Raw genomic sequence first — 25,759 nt, 5'->3', positions numbered from 1 at the left:
ATCGTGTCTAAATTTATAAAAGTGTTACGATTACAGTCCCTCCCGTTACATGGCGAAGCTCGCTTTTGCGTACGTCGATTATGATAACGTGAAATCTTTCCATTGACGGTGTATTACAATATAACGAAAAAGCAAGAAAAAAATATAACGACCTCGCGAGTGCCGCCTTATTTGGCCGCGTTCCTCGAGGCGACGACGACGACGACGAGGGCGACGAGGGCGACGAGGCCGGGAAAGACGACGGTCCGCGAGATACGCCGAGCAAATGCCTCGTGCCTCTCCTCGTCTCGCTTCCACCGCAGCCGCGAGCGACGAGATATCCCGGCCACTTCCACTGACTTCCACCGCAGCCGCCGTCATCTCCCTCCCGGTGCACGCGACCGTCGCCGGGACTCCACGGAGCAACAAGTGTTACCAGCGCCGCTGCCTTCGCCCCGCCCCCAAAACGAGCCAGCCGAGCCGAGTGAACGATGTCAGGCCTCGTGGTGGAAACTGCCCCGAGGCGATGCAACCACCTCACTCGAGCGCCGATCGCGCGACAAGCGACCCGCCGAAACCCCGCCGAGACTCGAGAACTTGAACGCGACGCGAGACGCGAGTTACCGCGAGTAACGCGAGCGCGCGCCCCGTCGTCATCCGGTTTCCGACCAGCGGAAAGATCCCGGTTCTTCTATTCTCTCGATGTGTGAAATTGTTCGACGCTACACGAAGGACTCTCTGAGACGGAAAGGTGCGAAGTCGTAGTCTACGGCACGCGAGTTATAACACGATATATAACGGTTGCCTACGATCGACCGAACGGAGATCTATCGAGATTCTCGCGGACTTCTCGTGGATTCCGCGAACGCATCCTGATAATTTCAATTCTGGTGACGTCACGCTGCTATACTTATTGTCAGATATAATTGATATCGTTTTTCTTCTCGAAGGATACACGATGAACTGTAAGATACAAGAATCCGCTTAAAACGTCAGTGGTATCTGTCTACCGAGTCACGTGTTATCCAAATGAGCGAAGCGAAAAGCCTTCCCTGAAGGAAGTGCAACGATCTACGAGGAAGGATAAGAGGGATCGAGCAAAATCGGTCGATCACGATTTCACGCGATACGCAGCTCCGATCTCGCCTTCTCGGGAAGGAGACCAGACGGACAAAGAGAAGCAGCGCAGATAAGAAGCGACGACGGAGTTCGGCGAACTGCGACGTACGAAAAGGCAACCGACGCAGAAGGCAAGAACGCTAGACGGAATCACGCGTGTGTGCACGCGCGAGATACGCGGTGTCGCGAGTTAATCAACAGCGATATTGATTATAAACGTGACAGTCGTCGATCGAGACGTGACGCCCGAAATTCTGCGAGGGAGAGGGAAAGAGGCTCTCGAGAACCAGCAGTTGAAACTTATTGTCAGAGACCGAGTGGGGAGAACCGCGGGGAAACGGAAGCTCACACGCTCGCCGCGATGATAAGGCGATAACAAAAGCGACGGCGATATCACGGCCGATGACGAACTGATCGATTGAGGCTATTTCTCGTCGCGGCTGATACGAGATGAGACGTGTTTTCCGCGTGTCGTACGCGATAAATCGGCAGGACTGATTGTGTACGATCGTACGGCATCCTTCGACACTCTCGACGGCCTTGGTGGAAATCTATTGTTCGCGCGACGTACGCGACGAAGGGGATGAAGATGAACGACGTCCAGCCGGAGAGCAGCGGCGCGTCGATTTCGCCGGCGGGCGGAAACAATAACAACAATAATAATAATAGCATCAATGGAAATGGCAAAACGTCGGCAACGGCCGCCGCAGCAGCAGCCGCCGCTGCCGCGGCGACGGTGGCCGCCAATGGCGGCGAAGGAATTAGTGCCGCCGTTGCTAAGGTTCTTCAAGGATACGACTGGACCCTGGTACCTGTTGCCACCAAGTAAGTGTATTGCGTGTCAAACTCGTATTTTTTCCTCACCCTCGAATCGTCGTTTCGTTCGTAGACGTAATAAGTACGATATAGGCTGGTATATTCGTAATCGTTTCTTATATTTAAGGGCCATGGCACACAAAAAAACTTGAGCGGTAAAACGTAAGCAGTAAGCGAATTGACCAATCGCAGTAGAGTCCGTAAGGCCATAACATGAGTAGTAGCGAATCCAACATGTTGATTTCCTTATTGCTTACGTCTTACTGCCTTAAGTTTTTTGTATACCATGGCCATAAGACTGTCTTAAGTATGGTTCTAATGAGCTTTCTATAATAAGCTGTTACCTAAGCTTTACGGGCTTTCTACAATAAGTCATTGCCTAAGTCTTAAGCTATAAGAAATTTATTAATCATGATCGATTATTCTTCTTACATTCGACTGTGATTGATTAATTTCTTAAGACTTAAAACTTAAGTAATAGTTTATTGTAGAAAGTATTATGCTGATTCTGTAATAAGTCTGTAGTTGGAAGTCTTATAGTCTTAATCGGTGAAATTGGTCAATCAGCGTTAATCGTACAAGTTGGCTATTGAACTGGTCAACTTCGCTGATAAGACTTAGGACTACCGACTCATTGTAGAACCAGCATTAAATCTTCAATCTTAAGAGAAATTAATCATAGTCGATTATTCTTCTCACTTTGATTGTGATTGATCAATTTTTATGACTAGAACTTAATTCATTATTAATAACTTATTATAGAAAATTCATAAGATTTCATATATGAACCGCATTAGCATATTCAAATATTATTTAAGATTTTGAAAGAAAAACGAACTTTAAATACTGCTCAAATTCATTAGAAAGAAAATTGTACATTACATATTAGCATCTCTCTTTAATTTGATATTTGAGAGAGAGAGAGAGAGAGAGAGAGAGAGAGAGAAAATTCAAGTTATTTCACTTTTTCTAAACTGATGACAACTTTATAGAAATGCGAAGTCTGTTCTTATGTCTATCCCATACGGCATACAATATATAGAAACTTGTAGCAACATTGTATGTACTGCAATATTGATAGAACATTGCTGTTGGAATGATCTGTGTTGATCAAATGTGGTTTCGCTCGAGCGCGATGGAAAGAATTCGAAAAATTATGTTTTTACCATTAATCGATATAAATCTTATAAGCTCCATTCCAGATAGTATAAAAAGAATTCAATCGTATGTCATCTTCATATCCTTCCAGATAGTATAAAAAAATCCAGTCGTATGTCATCTCAATTCTGAGTTCATTTTCAGATGCAAAAAAGATTCTTCTCAGAACTGTTCAGAAAAAGAATTCTTTTTGTGTCTGAAAATGAATTCTAAGTTGATGACATAACAACTGAATTCTTTTTGAAAGAATTTTCTCTGTGCCATCTGGATACAATTTTCAATCATACTCTGAACGTTTTTTTTTGTGGAGTATATAAAGAATATTATTTTTATTCGCTTGATAAAGGAGATAAAAATGACTTCAGTTTATAATCTTTGCACATAGTTTAATGACTGATAGATCTATAATTAGTAAACTTAAGATTCACCAAAGATGGCTGTAAAGAGAAAAAATGAAACTAAACACACTATATAGAGACCTGATGATAGAAAGAAAAATATTAAATACAATTGCGTATGTGCAAGGTTAACATATTGCCTACAAATAAAATACCAAAATGAATATGTGAATCATAAATCTATGATGTAAAATGTAAACTTACATCAATAAATGATTGAACAGAAAATTAATATATAATAACAAGATGTATAAAAGAAATAAACTTCCAAAAAGAGAAAAATTAATATAATTAGAATTTGTGCAAAAAGTTACTTGTTTATATATGACAAATAAAATATTCTAGATGTATGTCTCACGTTGATATTTCATTTTAATGCTTCAACTTTTTTATATTTTTTCCATTTAGATCGGAATGATTAATAAATCGTCGGAGACGTTTCCGAGAAATATTCCTTTTTTTTTTCTTTTCTGTAAGCTTCCTCGATTCTCAGTGTTTTCGCAAAGCGTTTTAATCACCGCGAGTCGCATTAGCGACGCGTTAACATACGCATGTGGCCGTGCTGTTAGGCCTCGTGGACTTAACTCGCGCGAGGGGGGAAAAAACCAGAGAAGAGAAAGAAGGAGGAAAGGAACGGCGCGACGAAGCCCGTCGGGGAGAGAAGAAGCGGGCGAGGAAGCGTGGCGCGGCCTTAAAAATACGTAACGCTAACTCAATTATGACGCACTCGTTTCCCCGGCCTGGGAAACGCGCGTCTCCGCGGAAAAATGTCCTCGGACGCCAATTAACGCAAATTGGCTAATTAATGCCCGATCGCCGCGTCCTGCGCGTCCCGCTCGCCGGCCCTCCTCCATCGTGGGAAGGCAGGCGATCTTAAAATAGCGACCTGATAACGACTCGAAAGAGAGAGAGAGAGAGGGGGGGGGGAGAGGAAAAGAAAGAGAGAAAATGAAACGCTATTTCTTCGTGCACTTTAGAAGCAAAGTCATCGAGCGGTGTCCTCGACGCGTCACTCGGTATTAGCCGATGAAAAATCATTAGATCGCCGACGAACTCGATAAAATCGCGAGCGCGACCTCGATATGCGCAAAATTGTGCAACGCGCTTTCCGATCTTCTCCAACTGCCGCGCCGTAATGGCTGCCGATACCGCGATCTGATATTTCTAGTTGTCGCGACGATCATAATTATTCTTGTAAAAAAAAATAGAATGAAAGAATCTATCAGGAAGATTAAAAAAGTTTCCAGGAACTGAAAAGTATCTTATCAAAACGTTTATAGAGACTTATGTTACGCTGATACTAAAAATAGCAACGTTTCTTAATCATTAAAATGACCAAGTGTATAAATTACTATAGAAAATGATGAAAAATTAAATATTTTGTCAGTATAAAGAACATAATTTTGAAAAATAAAAAAATTTCAGAATCATGCCTTTTCACGCAAGGAATATAATATTAATCTAAAAGATAGAAACGATCAATAATGACTGCTCGATTCTTTAAATGTTAAATATGGGAACACGGAATTACGTTTGGATTATATTAGTAAAACTAATAATAAAATAATTAGCTCTCCAAGTTCTTTGAAGCGAAATCTCTTTTTTTCAATGGCAGAATTTTTTATAAGATATGAAATTTTCTATATCTAGAAAATTTTTATAGATATCTCTAGAAAATCTTAATAAGAAGATTGATTATATCTTAATTCAGGAATAATCAATTTTAAAACTACAAAAAGACAATATGGCAAATGGTATCATGAGGCAAAGTGTTCTCTTTGAAACGTATTATAAGAACTTTAAAATTGTCTCAGCTAGAAATCTATCATGAATGAAACATGGAATGCCAATTTTCCCGGGAAGAAATGATCATGTATGAAAAGACTGGCTTATGATTTCATTCTATAATCTCAATGTCGTTAATCGCATACAAAAAGAATGCCCAGAAGATCGCGGCTGTCGCGAGCGTCGAAGATAAGACTCCAGAAAAATTCATTGGAATGACGAGGAAAAGCGATTACGCGGCTAGGTACGCGGTTAGATCATGGAGCAGAATCGGCCACGACAGAAATCACAGAGTGTATCGTTACGCGCGCTTATCGTTAACCCTCAATTACGGGGTTATCTCAGGGGGAATGGATGCGGTGTTTGTTTCTAGCCGGTGATAGAGCCCCGATAAAATCGACCGGTTTTTTAATTCCCATGGATTTTCTTGAGAATATCTCACAGAAGCTATAATTACTAAATTACATTTTGGTTCGTGATTATTAATCCTCCATTAGCCATGTGGCATCTTGTATCTTTCGTTAATAACCTAGATCTTCGAGTTTCAGCGCATTTATACTATTATTGTTCCATTGCAGATTGTATAAAAGTCTGAAACAAATGTTTGTATATTTGTGAAAGCTTTAATAACGAACTTTTATTATTTACTGTAATCACAGAAATTCGATTACATTTTACTTACATTTTACAGATTTATTTATTCAGAATCTATAATCAAAATATCGACTGCCTTTTAAATACAACTTGGCTGGTGGAGGCTTAAACGTAAAATCATGTTCGATGGCAGTTCGGCGAAAATTGTATTCAAAATGCAAGATTAAATTTGAATGTAGGATTGAATTATTGATTGTCGCATTATTGTTCTTTTCATTTTTCTTTTACACGGAAAAAAGTAACTAAAAACCGTAACTAAAAACTACAAACTGCGTTTGTTAACTAAATAGTAGGTGTAAAATTTGGACACCTGAAATATAAATAGGTATAGCTAATGTATAGCTTCTATAGCTGTGATACTTTATCATGGCAGCAACAGTAAACCATATACATATATATTTTGCTGTTTATAAATTTATAGTTATATAGGCAACAAATATATTTTATCCAAAATTAACTAGAATACGGCAGGGAAAGTTTTTTCTCGTGATATTATTGGACTGAAATCATCAGACTAGGCATTGAAGATTGAGATATTGAAATTTGACTGATGATTGAAATCCAAATAAGAGCAAAAATTTCCTTATTTCAATCAAATTTCAATCTTCATCCTCAATTTTCAATACGTCTGATTTGCCTTACATGGAGAGAATTTTTCGTTATTTTTTACCGCAAAATTCATTACAAATTTCATCATGTTTGGTAATAAGCTTGGGACAACTTGACAATAATGAAATATTATCAGTAACGATAGATTTTTTGAAATATTTTGAAGTGAGTAAGTTCTAGCGTAGCTAGAGACACACTCGACAATGAAAATAACCGACAAATATCGATTACAGTCGTTCAATTACTATGTTAGTATGATCAATTACATGCTAAAATTATAAGCGACTAAATCAGATTAAAAATATCATGCTGTATGGTAAAAATTGTATAAGCTATTTTATATATTCACGACTACTTAGCATCTATTCTTTTAAAATAATAAAGAATCATAAACTGCGTAACATATTTTAAAATATTGAAATTTTACTATACTCTTTAGTAAAATTAATAAAATATATTACATATATCTTATTATGTCACATATTAGTAAATTAAAGAAACTCATATACAATTCTTTGAAATACTATGTTGTCCCACTATTATCATGATTTTCAGGTTAAATTCTAAGAGAAAATTCTCTCCGTGTAGCATGATATCGTTCTTACGTGCGCGCGTTTCTTACCGTTGCAAGGCAGCGCGCATTCGTGCCATTTTGAACGGTACCACGCCTTCGTCGCGAACGCAGAGTCGCACGCATCGTATGTATGTTTTTTTTTCTTCTTTTTTTTCTGCGTTTATCCAGGTAAAGCGCGCGCGTCGTGTGTGCCGCGCGCTCGCGTCGAGGAGCGCCGTGAAAACCCTCGTTAGTGAGCCCACGCTAATTACCAACGGCTCCGCGGGTTTACACACGGATTTAACGCCCCTCTCATTTCAAAGAGGCCGAAATGTACCGCGGGACCGCTTTCGAATCCTTGAGACGCGCGCCGGAGTCCTTTTCACCCGCGTTACGCACATTCGCCACGCTTATCCCCGTGTAATCCCCGCGCGAATCGAACGCTTATAGGTCCGATTACATCCTGAGTTACTGCTACCAGCATGATTATCCCCTCAAACTCTGTTTTCCTTAGCCGGAATCATCCAGAGTGATTCTTTTATCCCATTCGGAAATTAATCATGATAAACATAACTTTGAGGCAGTAAATACACATGAAAATTTTTTCCACCTAGTGTTCCAATCATTTGTGATCTCTAATCCTCGTGAAATGACTCACGGCCTATCACAGATGTGCTTTTTGTAACTCTGCATTCTACTTTTAATATAAAGTATTTGCGATCTGAAAATGGATAAAAAATGAACCAAAGCATGGAATGCAACGTAACTTTTTCATATATTATATTTGATTTTTTTTATATTAACCTTGTTTTTATATGTATATTAATCTTGGTCATCAATTTTCGAACTCATTTATTACACCAAAAAAACTAAATTTTAATAAATATTTCTTTGAATAGTTGTAAGTATTTATTAAATGTGATATATTTATTTGATACGAAAACTATTAATTTAATTTAATTATAATATAATTTTTTATTGAGTAAACATTTATTTAGTGTAAGTAAATGTTTACTATTCAAAGAAATATGTATTGGGATTTAATAAATTTTTTTTGTGTAGTTATTTTAATTTTTAATCACGATTATTTTAATTACGATAATTTTCTGGTTCTTTTTGCACAGAATGAATCGTTCGTATCTAAGGTAATTTTCCTAATTTTTATGAGTTATACAAAATTATTAAGTGATTCTTACGTATACTTTAATATCTTTAGAAAGTATTTGTAAAGCTGTGTATTAAACAAAAGAAAAGTATATAAAGATCATTATTTAATTAGGACTTGGTGCTCCTAGTATTTCAAAAAACAGAAATGCGCAGAACACGAATAACCTGTGTATACTAATGCTTTGTTCTCGTTGCTTGTAACTTTTTGCATTTAGAATTTTCGCTTTTTTTCTGTTCAATGCTCAAATATATATTTATCTCGTTTTAAGTGCAAAAATTTTTGAGGATTTCAAGCAACGCGAACAAATCTTGAAAGTTAAATACACGTAATTTACGTGCGCACACACAAGAATATAATTCTTTTGCTAAAAAAAGCGATTACTCAATTTACTTTAAACAATGTTATTTTTAACAAAGAACGTTTTTTTGATAATAATCTAAAATTTATTAGAAATTAAAAAATCAATTATTATATACTCAAAACAAGAATTTATTTTCTTTCGAAGATATTATAAAATTGATCAAAGAAACAACTTTATAATAAACAAATTGAATTTGTTTTAATTTAATAATCTTGATTGAAGTATAGGATTCATAATATATTTTGAATAAATTTAATGCTTACACTGAGAAAAAAATATAGTCAATTTTAATAAATATTTAATTCAATATTGCCAACTAAACATTTACTTACAGTAAATAAATATTTGTTTAGTAAAAAAATAATTGTTAAATCAAATTAACATTTCTTGTATCGAATAAATATTTATATTTAATAAATATTTAGTTGGCAGTATTCAACTAAATATTTATTAAAATTGACTATATTTTTTTATGATGAACTTATGATAAAGCGAATATATGAACTTTTGAATACCTGAAACAATTATTACTTACGTATAGATATGTATTTTTCTGTATACACCAATCTGGTATTATTTACGTATCGTCAGTACCGTTATACCCGATCTGTGCCTTCGTACCTTAATTCGATTGCCTCGACAGCATTTTAGAATGCATAATAAGCACTGCCTGTCTCTTTATCCACCTAACGATTCCCAACAGAAAATAATCTCGTATACCGTATGCCGGCCGTTCTTCACGCCTCACGCTTAGGGCGGCCGCGCGCGAGTCCTTAAAGAATCCTCGATTAAGGGTAAAAAGAAAAACAGGGAGAGGGAGAAAGGGGGGAAACGGAGGCCCAGGATATCTCTCCCGACGCGGCAATCACGTCAGTCACGTCGATCCCCGGCTCTGGATGGGGCAAAAGTTTTATGAAGTCATCTTCTCGGAAAGAAAGGGATACGTCCATTCCTACCCGTCACACGTCGGCAGCCACGGTGTTATTTTAAGGCCGGTTTTAAACGCTCCGCGCTGCTCGCCAGGATGACCCGGGGGTAGCCCGCGCCGAGGAGAACCCGATACGGATACGTGTTTGTGTGTGCGTGTGTATGTATATACCATGCCCCGTCGCCTCTGGTTATTTTCTTCTGCAAGTCACCAGATTATCCGCCAGAATGGTCGACCGGGTATAGGTGGATAGAGAGGAGGAAGAGAGAAAATCTTTCGAGCCGTTGCATTTAGCTTTTATTTCTATCAAACAATTTGAAAAATCCGTCGACGTTGTATCCCAATAAGCAAGAAACATTTAAAAAATTTGAAACATTGCTGCAATGTTTCCAAATGTTTTTTGCTTATTAGGACGCGTTTCTTCAAGTTATACCACAGCAGAGATCCTAGCGATTCTGTGAAAGTTTGAAGGGACTCACCGAGTCTCTTCTTTCCCTGTATGATATACCGTGACTCGTGCAATTAATTGAATGTACTTCTTTTTTTGCCTGAGAATTTCAGTTTCAGCAGAGATCTAGTACCCTTGTTAAGTAATTTAGAAAAGGTGAGCTTCACAGGACTTGAAGTCTATCCAGTTGAGCTGAGAATAATCACAAGTCTTCCTACAGAAAAGGTCCTCAGCAACCACTCGAAGGGTCTAAGAAAAGGCAGACCCCAAACCTCAATAAAACATCATAAAGCCTTATATAAATTGTGATCTCTAAGATACTTGAAATATATTATCTATTAACTTAATTGATTCAGAAGGCAAGCGATGAAAACAGCTTTATAATATCAATGTAACATGTAAAAAAATAAATATCTATTATTTTGCGGTAGATATCGGCTGTGGCGTGTATTTCAATTTTCGATATATGTTCAATATACTATCAATACTGAAATTCTATAGTGTGTATAACGTGAACTGTAGTTTTTCACTGTACATCGAAATACATTTTTATTCTTGAATTTTTGAAAGAAATTCGAAACAATGATACGATTTCATAAACTTCATAAGTCATTGTATGTTGATATAATTCATAAAAATATTTTTATCGAAATTGTATTGCGAGAAAAACTAAAATACCGGAAGAACAGTAAAACTGGAGTTGGATAGTGCTAAGTTAAAAAGGTAAAAGTTAAGTTAAAGAGTTAAAAAGTTAATTAATTTTAACTTAACTTAGTTATATTTTAGACTCTTAACTTTTTAACTTAATTTAGTTACATTTTATTGGTAACTATTAACTTTTAAGTTGATTTTTTTGAAGTCAATCCTCACATACAATGCGAGAGGCTAATGAGTATATAATTCAGTAATTTTATATTGTATAACCGTTATGAACAAAAATAACCAGATTCTTTAATAAATATGCTGTGAGAAAGGAAAAATACGAATAATTATGTAAAGTGGTCAAACTTTTTTTTTGTTGTTCGTACCAAATTTAACTTTTAACTTTTCAATTACTTTTTTTATTAACATTAACTTTTAATTTAATTAATTTCATTATGGATTAACTTGTATTTTAATTAAGTTAAATTTTCAAGGCTGTTAACTTTAACTTAACTTAGTTAAAAACAAAAGTTAACTTACCCAACCCTGAGTAAAACACTAAGCGTTTGCGAAAATAATAAGAGCGCAGTTATGGTGTTAAAATTAGCTGCGTAAGAATCTTACGAGCTACATAACAGATTGAATTATTAATCATTTAGAACATACGGCATAAATCAACAGTGATTATGGCTAATAGCGAATTCGGTTGGACGCATTAGTGCGCATTTTAGTGTATATTAAAGTCGTTGTTACTGATTTAATTTATATAAAAGTAAAATGCAAATAATTCGAATTATAAAATACAGATTTTACTTAACAGTACAATAAAATGTATTGAGGATTTCATGTCTTTTTAAAAATTTATTTTTATATTTATATTAAACATATATTTTTACACTAACGTTTGTGTATGAATACATCCAATCAAATTCACTATATATAGGAAATGTTTCTTGCAAGTAGCATAATATATTTAGAATTTTACGTACGTTCACGTAAATTTGTAGAGGTGTATTGTTTCCAATGAAGATAATGTCTTCGAATTGCAGGGGCTCCGGCGACAAAAGGGCGGCCCACGTCAAGAGGCCCATGAACGCGTTTATGGTATGGGCCCAGGCTGCGAGGCGAAAACTGGCCGATCAGTATCCCCAGCTTCACAACGCCGAGCTGTCGAAAACACTGGGAAAATTATGGCGGTGAGTGTGGCACTTTCTTTGTGCTCGCGTCAATATTTTGAACTGTCAGGCGGAACGGTAGCGTAAATCAGTATAACGTGACAAATCCTAGAAGAGGCACGGCATTTATAATTATTTTAGATTAGCGTAAAATCTTAGATACTTCACAATCTGTGTTACAATCTGTATACTTAACAATTACTTAAAATCTGTTAAATATATATTTTTTTTAATTGTTCGATTACGGAAAGAACGATTTTGCTGAAAAATCTAAAAATTTAGCTAGATACAGATCTGAAAATAATTTTGTTAGACTATCAAAATTTTTAGAAAGGACACTCAAACTGATTGCTAAAATGTCAAAATTTTGTACAACATTACTCATCATATTTTAAAATCCTACATAATTATTTTAATGGTCTCCAACAAAATTGTTTTTCTATATAGGTTTTCAAATTTCATTACAGATTTTTATACGTTACTCCAGACTGTATAAAAATTTGAAAAAAATTCTTATATTTGTGAAAGCTTTAATATTTCTATTATAGTAATCGGATTGTATTTTATTTATTATTTATTAATTTAAATTTGTCAGACTTTGTAATTAAAAAATTTATAATTAAAAAACTGTTCCTTTAAACTAACACATTGTCGGTGAAGTATTTATTATAGATAACTTTTTTGCGCTTTATACTCCTCTTTCTCATTCTGTTTGTAAAATTATTTACCTCTAAATTCGATAAGATTTAACTAAATCTTTGCTTCAATTTTTCTTCTCGATTCAATTTTATTTTAATCGTATAAAAGTCGCGCAGTTGTGGACGATTAGACCTAAGTGCGTACTCAAGTGTTCTACAGCCGACGAATAAAATTTCAGCGGTCTCCTTGCCTGGCGGAAAGACACTGTTTCGATAAAATTAATCGGCACCACGTGTCTTCAATCGGATGCCTCTCCGTTCTCTCGATCTGATAAGCTCGATTCTCTCACAGATGCGAGCTCGCCAGGCGGCGATCAGCCATGCGAGAGAATCGTGCTTGCTGATCTTCGTTTGCGTTCGTCTTGTTCGTAGAAAATCGGATCGTGAGCCGAAAGCATGGAAATGTGCTGCTGATCATTTCAGCTGTCGTCAATTTGAAACCACCTGTGTTTTTACCGTCGATTTAATGGTTTTAAACTCGTGCATTGAATTCGCGCGAAGGAACAAGATAAAATTATGCCGGCAAAAGAAAAACTGACGATTATAGTTTAACCTTTTACCTGCAATCGTATTTTTATTTCCTCTGTCCAGCCCAAGATTTTTTTACTATTCTAGATTTTCAAAAAATATTGAAAAATTTAAGGTTATTTATAATATCTCTAATCCATTAATAAATAGTTTTTTAATACGATATTTTAGAAGGGGAAACTGAAATATGCCATTCTTTATTATGGAGAAATTTGACAATGAAATTTTGCTTGTGTCAAAAAAGCTAAAATTGCGAGAAAATTGCGGAGAATTAATTATATCAATATTATTTGTTATTTATTATTAATTTATAACATGTAACTCCAAAAATTTAATTGCTAATTTATACTATTAAAACTTGGAAGTATTCCCCACATTTTTACATATTTCTGGTAAATATTTGACACTACACAGTAAAAAATATTTTATATTTATGTTAAAACAAATCCTTGTTAAAAAATTTTTTTGTTGAATTTTTAACATATCCAAGTTTTAATTTAATATAATATGATTGTGTTATTTGAATATTTTGTGTTAAATTAAAATTTAACATTTCTCAATGTTAACATAATTTATAAATAAGTAAGCAAATAACATAAAAATAATGTAATTTTAAAACATAAATTCTAAGAATAAATGAATAAAATATGTGTTTTGATTTAATATGTTATAAATGTTAATTTTACTGAAGAAATATGTTCTTTACAATTAGTTACATATTTTATATGTAAAAAGATACAGATATTTTGTATTATTTTCTCTTTGTAACAGTAAATATCTGTTAAACCTATATATTGCATATGTTAAATATCACAGAGGCATCGCCTAAACTAAAAATGTGAAAATAGCATCTAATTTTAATTAAATTTAACATTATAAATATGTCAGTTTAACATAAAATTTGTTTTTAAATTGTGTCAAAGTATTATTCTTCTTGTGTTAATTTTTTATATAATATTTGTGTTACTTTCTAACATATTCATTATGTTAAATTAATACAAAAATTTGGGTGGACCGTTTGGGACATGTAAAATGTGTAAAAACAAAATTTTTTACTATGTACGAGTTTAATTTTTCTTACTGCAGCAGCTTTATAAAAATTCAAAGAATTTTAAAACTTAATTTCTTTCACGCGATTGAAGTAGAAAAAATTAGTCATCGAAAGATAAATATACATTATGTTTTCACCGTTTTGAAATCGTGTTTGATGTCACTTGCGTAAGACACAGCGTGTACGATTTTGATTAAAATAGTTGGAAAGAGTTGTAATATCGTCCAACGTGAAGATTATGCGACAAACACAAAGGTTAGAGTCACTGCGTTGTGCGTTCCAATTCTTGCGACCACTTGTTTATACGTAACCAGTTCTATTTTTACCAGCAAATTCGCGAATGCTCCTTTTTTTGAGTCAGCTATACATATATATATATACATATATATACGTATGAAACACTCGTACCACGTGGCGCTTAGGCTGCACGTGGTACAAGTATTCCTGCTTCTCGAGACCCGTCAACTCGAATCGCATATGTAACAGCAGAGAACACACTTTGCGTGACGTCGGCGGCCCTGTCTTTGTAACCAGACGAATTCCTTTAACACTTGCTTCCTCGTCATGACGATTTCATTTTTAGAAAGTCTTTCTTTCTTTTCAAAACATGTTTAATCTTCAACATCCTCTACATTCTGAAAAAGTGGTTGAAAATAGACAAACCAGAAGACTATAATTATATTATTAATCAAAATTCCAGTTACTCAACTAGAATTTTAGTAGATTTAATTAGAAAATTCTATTTTTCTATTTTTGGTTAGAGAATTCCAATTGATCCAGCCAGACATTTTTCTCAGTGCAGGAACGATCTATTTATTTAAATCAATCATCGTAAGGCGAGAAGACTCACTTTTTCTGTGAACCTTGAATATACGGAGAAAATTTTATATTAAGTTTTAATACACATTTTTAAATTACACTTTACTATATCTAGTATTTCCGATGGACCGTCACAACATGATTCCGACATAACTTTTACTACGGTAATACTAATTTTTATCACGTAATTATAATAAATAAAGTAATTATTTTGTTAAACCAATGCTTAAGCCATATTCTAACATAAAAACTGTTAATTTTTACTATGGTACGCAAACAAAATTTGCTAGGTATATATTTTTTACTTATCTTTGCAATACTAACTTTTATTCAACGAGTTGTGATTTTGTAATAAAAAATTTTTACTATATGAAAAAGTGTAAAAATTACGTTGCATTATTGTTTTTAAAAAAATAACTATAGCATTTAAATTTATAATTTACATGATGTCCGCAGCTACTACCACATTATAGTAATTTTAAATATAAAATTTTCTCCGTGTAGAATGCTTAGAATTTGGGTATAATTTTTATAGCTGTATATTGTTAAATTCATAATGTTAAATGATATCTATTTTGAGTTATTTTTAATCATTTCTCTAGATCTCGCCACTATTCCTGATCAAATTGTTAATTAAAATACTGAAAATGAACAACGAATTTAACTTAAGAAAATGTATTAAATTTGAGACTCACGTTTAACTTATTATTTACTAAATACGTTAATATGGATGTTTTTTTATTTTGAAACTATGTGTTTCAAACTTTCCTCTATATAATAATAAAAAATGACTTAATGATAATTTTTTGTCAAAAATAAAAAGGTTGAAAATAATAAAATTATTTTTGACTTAAAACATTAACTTAGCAATGCTCTTTTGATATGTAATGATGTAGTTGAGAGTTAAATGTTTGTTTCTGCCTGTCGTGTAAGTGAAAAGATAGAAATCGAAGAGATAAGACGGTTAAGTTTGTTTCCATTGAAGTCGATCGACTTGATCGGCTTCGCTTGGAAGTTTGGGAGTCTTTAAACTTCAAATAAATAAAACAAAACATACACGCGCAACGTATGCACACGTACGCAATTTTTGATACACCTTGTATACTTGCGGACTTCGCGATGACTCGTGGACGATTCTGTTTCCTGGTTGGGACTAACGAGGTGCCCCAGTGGGCCATATAAATGATCATCAGAGGACGCGCCGACAAGAACCCCCGTCGCGAATCATTTAATAACACCGGCCGCGATCGTGATCGCTCGCCAAAGATCGACGATCGATATCCCCGACGATTGTCACGGCAAGCTTTCGCCGAAAGATAAGACGCCGCGCAACAGTAAAGATCAATCGATTTTTTTTCCTAACGCCGTATCGAGACTCATTAGCGATCTATTGGTCTATAAACACGCATCGATGGAACCAAACGACATTCGCTATTCACTATTATCATCTACTTTCGTGCCTGACTAGACCTTATATGGGAAGGAGAAAGAACATATGTCGGATACGAAATTGAAGATTCGGATACCAAAATCGATACGACTCCGGTCTCTTGCACAACTCGAAAGAAACAAAAGCCGTCCTTGGGACGTTACGTTGACCTACGGGTTTTCGGCTCTTAAAAAGTCATTATTTAGCACCTTTTCGGTATGGACCTAGTGGTAATTAACACGTTCTCGTCCAAGTACGCGAGAGGTATTTTTCGTGACTGTGCCAAGGCCTCGTAATACGCGCGAATAAACTAGACAAATCTTTGAACACTTGCGTCGCATGCAAAGAATCGAATTTGCGCGATCGATCGTCGATTGAGAGACGTCACCGCGCGTCACTCTGACGTTTTGATTCCACCCTCGCGCAGAAACAAATGATACAGTCATCTTCGGTAATGAACACAGTGCTAGAGCGATTGCGCTACGCGGTCGGAGTTGCTTGCCAACTGATGGAACCGATAAAACGGCGAAGTTCAACGACGATCATGCTTACAAAGATCGGTATATGTACAGATCGCAACGTCGATGGGGCGCGGTGGTTCACAAAATGACAAGTGGATAAAGGAGATATCGTTACACTTGAATTATAATGATGTTTGCGACCTTATACTTGCAAAAAGTAAAAAAAATATATGCAGATAGTAAAGATATCAAATATGGAAAAATATATAATTGAAAAGACGCAGTATTTCTTCTCTGTAAACAGAAATTGAAATGAGATTACGACAATAATAAATTGTAAAATGCTATAGAATAGAAATTTATTTCTTCAGCTTATTTTTGCCAAGAAGGGACTTAACAATTATAATTTCTTTTAACTTCACACATCCATCTTATGATTGACAGCTAACTAAAATCTTACATATTACTATTACTTAAATCTATATTTATTTCTTATTTTTCTTATCTTAATATTTTTAATATTATAGTTTTTTTTACATTTTACACTAATTTACATTAATATTACAAGTACCCAATTATTACACAATTTTCATGCAAACTCTAGCTTGTTATTTTTATCTTCATGTTTCTCTCCTATTAACTAATTTTCTATACTTATCTTATAGCTTAGCAGTAGAAAAATATCAATATTTCTTACTCATTGAAATTTTACGAAAAGAAATAAAGATAGGGATAAATAAAGATTAACATTAAAAGTATATTTTTTATATTAATCTTATTTCTTGTATAAAAGAGGATACTGAAATTTTTTTATTTTTTAGTAATTATATCCTTTACACTAGTACAACATATTTAATTTTTTTATCACTTCTTTATTTTCATATTAATTTATTCGCTTAGTAAATTCGAAAAATTTCAGAATCCTATTTTTTACTCAAGAAATAATATTAATACAAAAAATAGAAACAGTCAATAATAATCACTCGGTATTTCTAACGTTAATCTTTGTAACTATCCTTCTTTCTTTTTGCAAAATTTTATAATTTACACAACAAAAACGTAAAGCTGCGATATAAAATGACAAGTCCCCTTTAGGATAAACATTTTAATCTACTACGTTATAATCTACTACATTTTAATCGACATGTCGAATCCTGTCGGACTTCGACGCCGACTTGTCTCACGTCAATCCTGATAAGAGGGCCAGGTGCCAGTGTCTGAAAATAAATCTTTTTCTCACATTCTGTCCTCCCCCCCCCTCTCTCTCTCTCTCTCTTGTTGTCTCGAAACGTATCGCCATTCGGATACTCCAAACGCGATGTGTTTGTCGACAAAAGGAAAACAGATATCCCCGGTTCATCCTTGGCGCGTGCTCGCAGCTGCCGGCCGGTTCCTGTCGGAGATAAAGAGGCCCCCAGGGACCACAATAGGCGCCTTGTGTTCGTCAGGTGAATTTTTCCGAACCTGCCCCTTCGCATCTCCGGGCCCGCCAGCAAATAGCGCGTGACGAGAACAGGTAAATCCGTCTTATCTCCCGGAAGGAACGATTCCTCCACACGTTGGATTTCCTTCGAATGCGATAGCTATTATTTTCTCGCAGTAGCCACTATCGGTTCTAAGTAAAAACGCATTGCCATTGTGGTCATGGTTGAGAGTTTAGAATTGTATCGCTGTTCGAAATAGGTTCTACGTTCGCGAAAGTCATGTTTCTTTTTATGAAACTCCGCTTTTCATGAAACTATACTACTAGTTGAAACTTTGCATTCTTGATATGATCAGATTTTTCAGGAAGATGTGTGGATATAAAGATAAATACAATAATAGCGATTTATTAAAAAAAAAAAATAGTACAATTATTTTTTTATTATTTGAAATGATCTGTTTTAATAAGGAAGATGAATTCTATGAAAAGGAATTCTTGGCAACGGAAATCAAAATTATTTTTTTTTATTAATATTGCTTTCAAAATACAAATTCAAAGTTGAGTTTTTTTCCGCCATCCACACTTTGTTCATTACAGAAAAAATTAATTCGATTACTGCATTTCTTCTTAAAAGTAATAATACATATTCTATGATTTTAAAATTTATAAAATATTTTTCAGCAGAACTTGTTTGTTAAAATCGAGACATTTGACATGTTTGGCAGGACGGTGGGACAAGCACTTCGAAAGCAGGACTGTCCCGCCGAAATCGGAACGTCTATAGAGTCACATTATGCATCAAGCGATTATCGTCGCTTTAGAAGAGTGTTTGAAGGAACGCTTCGAGAAAGTCGGACAATTTCGCGATTTGTCGACAGTTACTCGGGATGACAAGCGTGATAATTCAATTAAAATCCCACGATGAGAGGATTCAGTATCGAGATTGAATATCATGCGACCTTCGACCGTGTGAATTTCTCTCTTCTTCTCTCTCCTTTATAACATTTGATATGCATGTACAAATAACCTCGTAGAGATACTGGCGAGAGGCAGATCTAAATTGGCTGATCCTGTGTTGCATCTGGCGAAGAAAAAGAGGCTGCGACGTCGCTCGCTATCGTCAGCACCCATTGGCCAAAAAAAAGCTCGTGGCAAGTCCATTGACCAGATGGATTTTCTCTCTCTCGATCTCTCTCCGTCTACCGCTCTTCTTTCTCCCTTCTTCTTTCTTGTCGGTGACAAAACACCGCCGGTTAAGCTTGAGATACGTGCCTTCAACGTGTGTCAACCCGCTCGAGAGCTTAGCTCCCGTCGTGGGATTTAAATCCCGAGCTTGCGAATACTCCAGATGATGTATTACCAGCTTCCTCAAACGGTTCTCATGACATTCTCTTCCACTTTATTTTGCACTTCGAACGACGCATATTATTTACGATGCAGTTAAAGAAACATATTAGCAATTCCAATGTGTGAAAGAGATATCAAACTCAGAAGAAGCGGACGCTGACGACCTGAATCGGAGATATCTTGAGAGAAAGCGTGGCGAATCTGAGATCATCCTGCATGTTGCAGGATGAGTTTATTATTAATGCAATGACAGGACCTCACACAGTTACACTTTATCCGAGAGACATTCTGGGAACGTCCTCAAAACGTCCAGAGGATAGAGACGTCTTCTGGACATTTTTAAGAAAATTGTCATTTGAAGATCTATACTATATGGGACATTTAAAGGGTAAAAAATGTGAATCGTTTAAGTCTATATCGGATTAGGGATTGAGATTGAATTTAATCAATCACACAAAGTTAAGTTTACTAAACTTGATATCGGTTTTCTTTCTTCTAATTGGTTAAATTCAATCTCAATCTCTAGTCTGATACAGAGGCGTAAGGTGGCACAAGCCATCGGCTGGACGACGGAAATCCTGGAATCCCTCGGACGTTCTCTATTACACCGGAAAACCTTATCGGTCGCGAGGTTTACGAGCTCAGTGGGAATATAAACACAAAGAGCATTTAAGGACCGTAACTGTGCACCGAGCCCCGCACCCGCCGAGCCGCTCTGCGAGGCGGACTAAGTTGTGCGCGCCTTCGAGCGCCTTAACGCGTCCAGAAACACTAACCAGACCCCCCATTTCGACTCTTCGAGAGTATATATCAGACGCCGATGGAAATGCTCTCGTTCCAAGCCTCTTCTGATGCCGGGTAGCGAGAAACGCTCGGCCACGAACGGCGCGAGGAGAGACGGTCGCTCGCCTGTGTATAATACACGCGACGTGAGAGACGTGAATCACGTCGAGCCGACGACAGATTTCATGGCTAAGCCCGGGAATTGCTACGTGATGTAAATCTAAAAATTACAACATTATTTGGAAAGGATCCCGCACTAATTATATGAAAATTGGGTCCTGCATAGAAAGAACGATTTTGCTAAAGTATTTAAAAATTTAGGTAGATACAGATTTGAAAATAATTTTGTTGGGCCATCAACATAATTATATAGGAAGCTCAAATATGATGAGTAATGCTACAAAAAGTTTTAACATTCTAGCTATCAGTTTGAGGCCCAGTTTTTCGTTTTCTGGTTAACCTAATCTGATGTTTTATCCAATGGGCTTTATCTATGATGATGTCATAAAGCTCATTGGACGAAACATCAGGTTAAACTTAATCACAAGTTAACCAGGTAATGAATAATTGGGTCTGAGTATTCTATATAAATATTTTGATAGCTCAAATAAAATTATTTTCAGATCTGTATCTACCTAAATGTTTAGACTTCAATAAAACTGTACTTTCCGTGTAATGAAATGAGTTAACTCTTATATATTGTGTAACTTATAATGTAGTAAATAAAAATCATACACAAGATTCAATAATAAATTAGATTCTAATTTATTATTAATCTATTACCTACTAGATATCCAGTCATGTAACTGCTGATAGTTGACATTTTTGGAAAAATTTTATTTTATTTGAGCTCCTTCAGTTACCGTTCAATTATCACCATTGTTGAACACAGCTTATGATTACTCATTCATTATTACTTATTTTAGTTTATCGACATATTTGACCAATTCTGAGGTGCTCAGATGCACTTAAAAGTTAACTGAAACGTATGCCTTAAGCTTTTTTTATTGCTTTAAGCGTTTTTAATGTATTATTTTGTGATATTTTTATTTAATTAACATATTAATATATTATTATTTGTGTGTGTGATGCATGATATCTGCGCATGACTTTTTTGTCCTTGTTCTTTTTTCATATTTTAATAATGGATAGTATTTTTAACTTAATTTTCTATATATAATAATTAGTACGAGACCTTTTCAAGAAAAATTTCATAGTTTCCAAAATCCATTATTAAAATATCTCAAAAGAGAGAATAACTACAAATAAGAGTCATGCGGAGGTGTCAAAGCATTAATATATTAATTTAAAAAGTCACAAATATTAGAACAATATACTGCAAAGCTCGTGTAATATGTACGAAAATTATGTTTTGTCTAGCATAATTTAAATTTGTTACGATTGATTGTGTACAGGCTCCTGTCCGACAATGACAAGAAACCTTTCATCGAGGAGGCCGACCGCCTGCGCGTTATTCACAAACGCGAGCACCCCGATTACAAGTATCAACCACGACGTCGGAAGCAAAATGGGCCGTCATCCGGCCGGGAGAGTTCGCCCACGAGGAGTCAAAGCAACGTGACGTTTAGCGTTACCAGGTCGTTGAAGCAGGAGGACATGAGTCCTAGAGGTGTTCAAGGACCCAATTCACCGCAAAGTGGCGTAAGCTCTTCGCCACCCACGACACCCAGTCAGGGTCTTTCACCACCGACACCCCCTACGACGCCCAGGGGACAGCACTATATTAATCAGGTATCCAACACGTTCCTTGCGATCATTTTCTGACGAGAATTTTCGATTTCATGAGAAGATTTAAAAAATTAATATATTAATGATACACACTTGCATGTTTCTGCTATTTTAAGATTATTTATGTTGATAAGATTATTGCAAAACTAACAATAAACATTAATGATAACAGTAATTAAAAATTAAGGAGTAAGTTGTGTCTGTTATTTAATTTTCATTTTGTAGTTATTATATTTAATGAAGAAAGGAATAATTTACGGTCTTAAACTATTTCTCGCACATGAGAGCAAAAATCAAATATTTCATCTTCAATTTCATCTAATTGGCTGATCAGCTTAGATCAATCTAATATAAATCAAAGAATTTTTATTGGAAGAATTTATAGAGCTACTAAAAAATTATAAAAGTTAATAAAATTATTAAATTTTATAACATTGTAAAAATTATAATATTATAAGAATTACAAAGATTTAATCCGTGATATTACATATGTAATAGCTGGAGTATATACTCCAACTTTAATCTAGGACTGTATTTCAGAATTGACAAATGATTAGCAGTTTGCTTCAAAATTATAAATTTACACAAAAAGTATTATTAAGCACCAAGACCTGCTTTGACCGAGCATTTCACTGCGTTGAATATTTTGGAGTCGATTTTCACTTAATATAAAAAAATTATATAATTGCTAATTAAATTGCGACTTGAACGTTTTAATAATTACGCGATAGGCTACTATAATATATTATATTGAGTTTAAACTGCAAAAAGCTCGCTTCTCGTAAATATAATTACTCAAAGCTTTCGCACGCGCGCGAACCGTTTGCAATCCCAGCTAATCGTTCTAATCGTTGACGTTCTGCGAAATGAAGACGCTTGATTCGCAGAGCAATCAGCTTCCGCAGAACAACACGGTGTATTACCAGGATTTGGTCAGCGGCACGCCATCGAGTGAGTCCCCGCATCAACAACCAGCGGTTGATCTTCGGTATATCGAGATCGGAGATGGCCTCCCCGGCGAGGAGAATCAGTTAAATGGTCTCGGAACTTTGGGCGGGCTAGGTCTGAATCTTCCGGTGAACTTCCAGGAGTGCGAGGTCGAAAGCAATGAGCTCGACCAATACTTACCACCCCAGACTGCACCGATACACCAGTACCCGCCCGTGCAAGTCACCACCGCCTCGCAATGGTTACTCAACAGGTAGAGAGATCGCCATAATTGCGCTTTTTCACAATGACTTCAAATCGAAGGATGCATCTTAAAAAGAATGTAGAATCAACTCACTTCGAAAGTTTTGACTTAAAAAGAGTTGTACTTAAAATAGAAACCATCAAGTAAAAATCTAGATTTGAGACAAATAGACGGCATGACTCTAAGGAGAAGAAGGAGCTTCCTCCTCCTTAGATTTTGATAGGGAAAACAATTGAATTATAAAAATTATCTTACATGACGAAAAGTTAAACGCTCGCTGACCAATTCGTGGTCATGCGTTATTCATATGAAAATTTGCTGTGTGTGTGTGTGTGTGTGTGTGTGTGTGTGTGTGTGTGTGTGTGTGTGTGTGTGAAAATCCTCGAAGACTAGCTTTAATATGAGTATTTTAATAAATTTTGAATTTTCAAATTAAACATTATCTTTGGTTTTCAAATTAAACATTTTCAACTTTTAAAAAAATTTTACTAAGGGTGCATTCCGTTTCACGCATGATGTGCATGATGCATCATTTATTCTTGTTTAACTCGGTGAATAACAAGGATAAATGATGCATCATGCGCATCATGCGTGAAACAGAATGCACTCTAATACATGCACCCTACACAGCAGAAATATTCCGAATATATACATATATTACGGATGTCCTACAAACGTCTTTAGACTGTCCCTGTGATATAATTTGGATATTATGCAGTGGGATATTACAATGGTTAAGCTATTTGCAGGTTATAATGGGTTCAAAACACTTTTCGGTTTACTTAAATGGCTGCCAACATATAGAAAAAAAATAAGCTAAACACAGAAAAAAGACTATTCTTATATCAATCATAATATACTCATATATAAGCAAAAATATTATAAACTTGCTTCAAAGATATCAATCTTGATTTGATTAAATTTGTTTTGATGCAAGTATTACTTTGCACTTAATTCAAGACTTGCTCAATTAAAAATCTTATATCAATACAAATTCAAGACTAAAATTTTTAAAGCAAGATTACAATATTTTTGCTTATATATGAGTATATTATGGTTAATTTAAGAATAGTCTTTTTTTCTGTGTAACACCATTCGAAATATACCTAATACAGGCTTCTGTAAATTTTGCGTAGTCCATCCTATATCTTTCGCAATATCGCTGTATTTGTCTCGTGAACAGACTATTAAGTGTCCATACAGACTTTTACTTGAGAGTTTTTAACGAAATCATGCCAAGATATAATGTCGAGAGATACTTTTAACTTTTATTGCTACATAATTATTATAATATATTTTTATTTTTAATTTTGCATGTTTTTCCTTCGCTATTCATTTAATGCAAACACCGTTTATTAACAAAAGTTGTAAAATGAACCGGTAGATTTCTCGAAATTTACCTTGTCGATTTTTTTTTATCACGTTTCTGTTTCTGTATGAGACGTCGGGACGTTTTGCTTCGCTTCCAGATACGAGGAGGAGATCGAGAGACCGATCAAGCGTCACTGTTCAGAGCAGGCGATCGCGGAGGTATCGTCATGGGAGGACAGGACTCAGGAGATGGTCAGGTACCACGAGCTGCAGCCTCCCCTTCCGCCAGTCCAGTACATATCCGCCCATAACGCGCACCATTCGCACGCGAGTACGCAGATGGGCCATCCGCACGTGTCCACGCCCTACGCGCAATACGCACATCGCTATGTGTCTGGCATTGAGACGTGGCCGAATTATATGTAGACCAAAGCGAGGTAAACATGCCCGATTTATTTTTCGTTTCGCGGTGCCGAGAGGCGCGCCGCGGAATAGTAGAATCGTACCGATTTTTACGTACCTAGGTACAAGGGATCGGAGAAAGAATTCGCGTAGACCGTCCCGGATCAGCCGCGAAATATTCGATGGACAAATTGGCGAAATCTCACGTGATTCTTTCTGGTCAACGTCATCGTTATTGTTCTAAATTTTCGTTATTTAATCTTCCGTCTACAATCTGGGTCTTTTTTAGCACAAGCAAAATTTCACTCTCAAATTTCTTTGAGAAAGAATGTTAATAAAGGAGGATGGAGGCCAAGTCCCTCTTTTAAATAATTTTATGGAAAAAACGATTTTGTTGAAATATTTAAAAATTTAGCTGGATACAGATATAAACATAATTTGGATTATCAAAATAATTATGAAGAAATCTCAAACATGAACAACGCTACAAAAAATTTTAATATTCTAGCAATCAGGCTAGAATCCTGATGCAACCCTGGCTGAGGTAATATTTTTCGCAATAAGTTCTTTACAGTTTTTCTAATTTAATTTAGAAGGGATTATTAGCTTTCAGGCTGATTGTGTTAAAAATCTGAAAATTATCGGCAATCACATCTGAAATAAATTGATTTAATAAATAATATATATTATTGTGTATTGTTAAACATCTAACTTTAACCGTTAATGGCCTTCTTTATCGTATTTGATGTATTCTAGCAATCAGGTTGAGCGTC

General features: G+C 35.4%; 1 protein-coding gene across 1 annotated transcript; it reads left to right on the top strand.

Annotated features, from left to right (window-relative positions):
- The first annotated feature begins 920 nt into the window (after window positions 1-920).
- Window positions 921-25,276, top strand: LOC108770569 (transcription factor SOX-9). Its single transcript, XM_018522211.1, has 5 exons — window positions 921-1,923; window positions 11,668-11,814; window positions 21,748-22,084; window positions 22,969-23,282; window positions 24,743-25,276. Exons 1-5 carry the CDS (start codon window positions 1,682-1,684, stop codon window positions 25,008-25,010), a joined length of 1,308 nt encoding a protein of 435 aa, XP_018377713.1. The 5' UTR covers window positions 921-1,681; the 3' UTR covers window positions 25,011-25,276.
- The last annotated feature ends 483 nt before the right edge of the window (window positions 25,277-25,759 follow it).

This window comes from Trachymyrmex cornetzi, unplaced genomic scaffold (genome assembly GCF_001594075.2).
Source record: "Trachymyrmex cornetzi isolate Tcor2-1 unplaced genomic scaffold, Tcor1.1 scaffold129, whole genome shotgun sequence".
NCBI lineage: Eukaryota > Metazoa > Arthropoda > Insecta > Hymenoptera > Formicidae > Trachymyrmex > Trachymyrmex cornetzi.
Note: the sequence above shows the minus strand (reverse complement) of the source record. Positions and strands in the feature narration are given on the sequence as shown.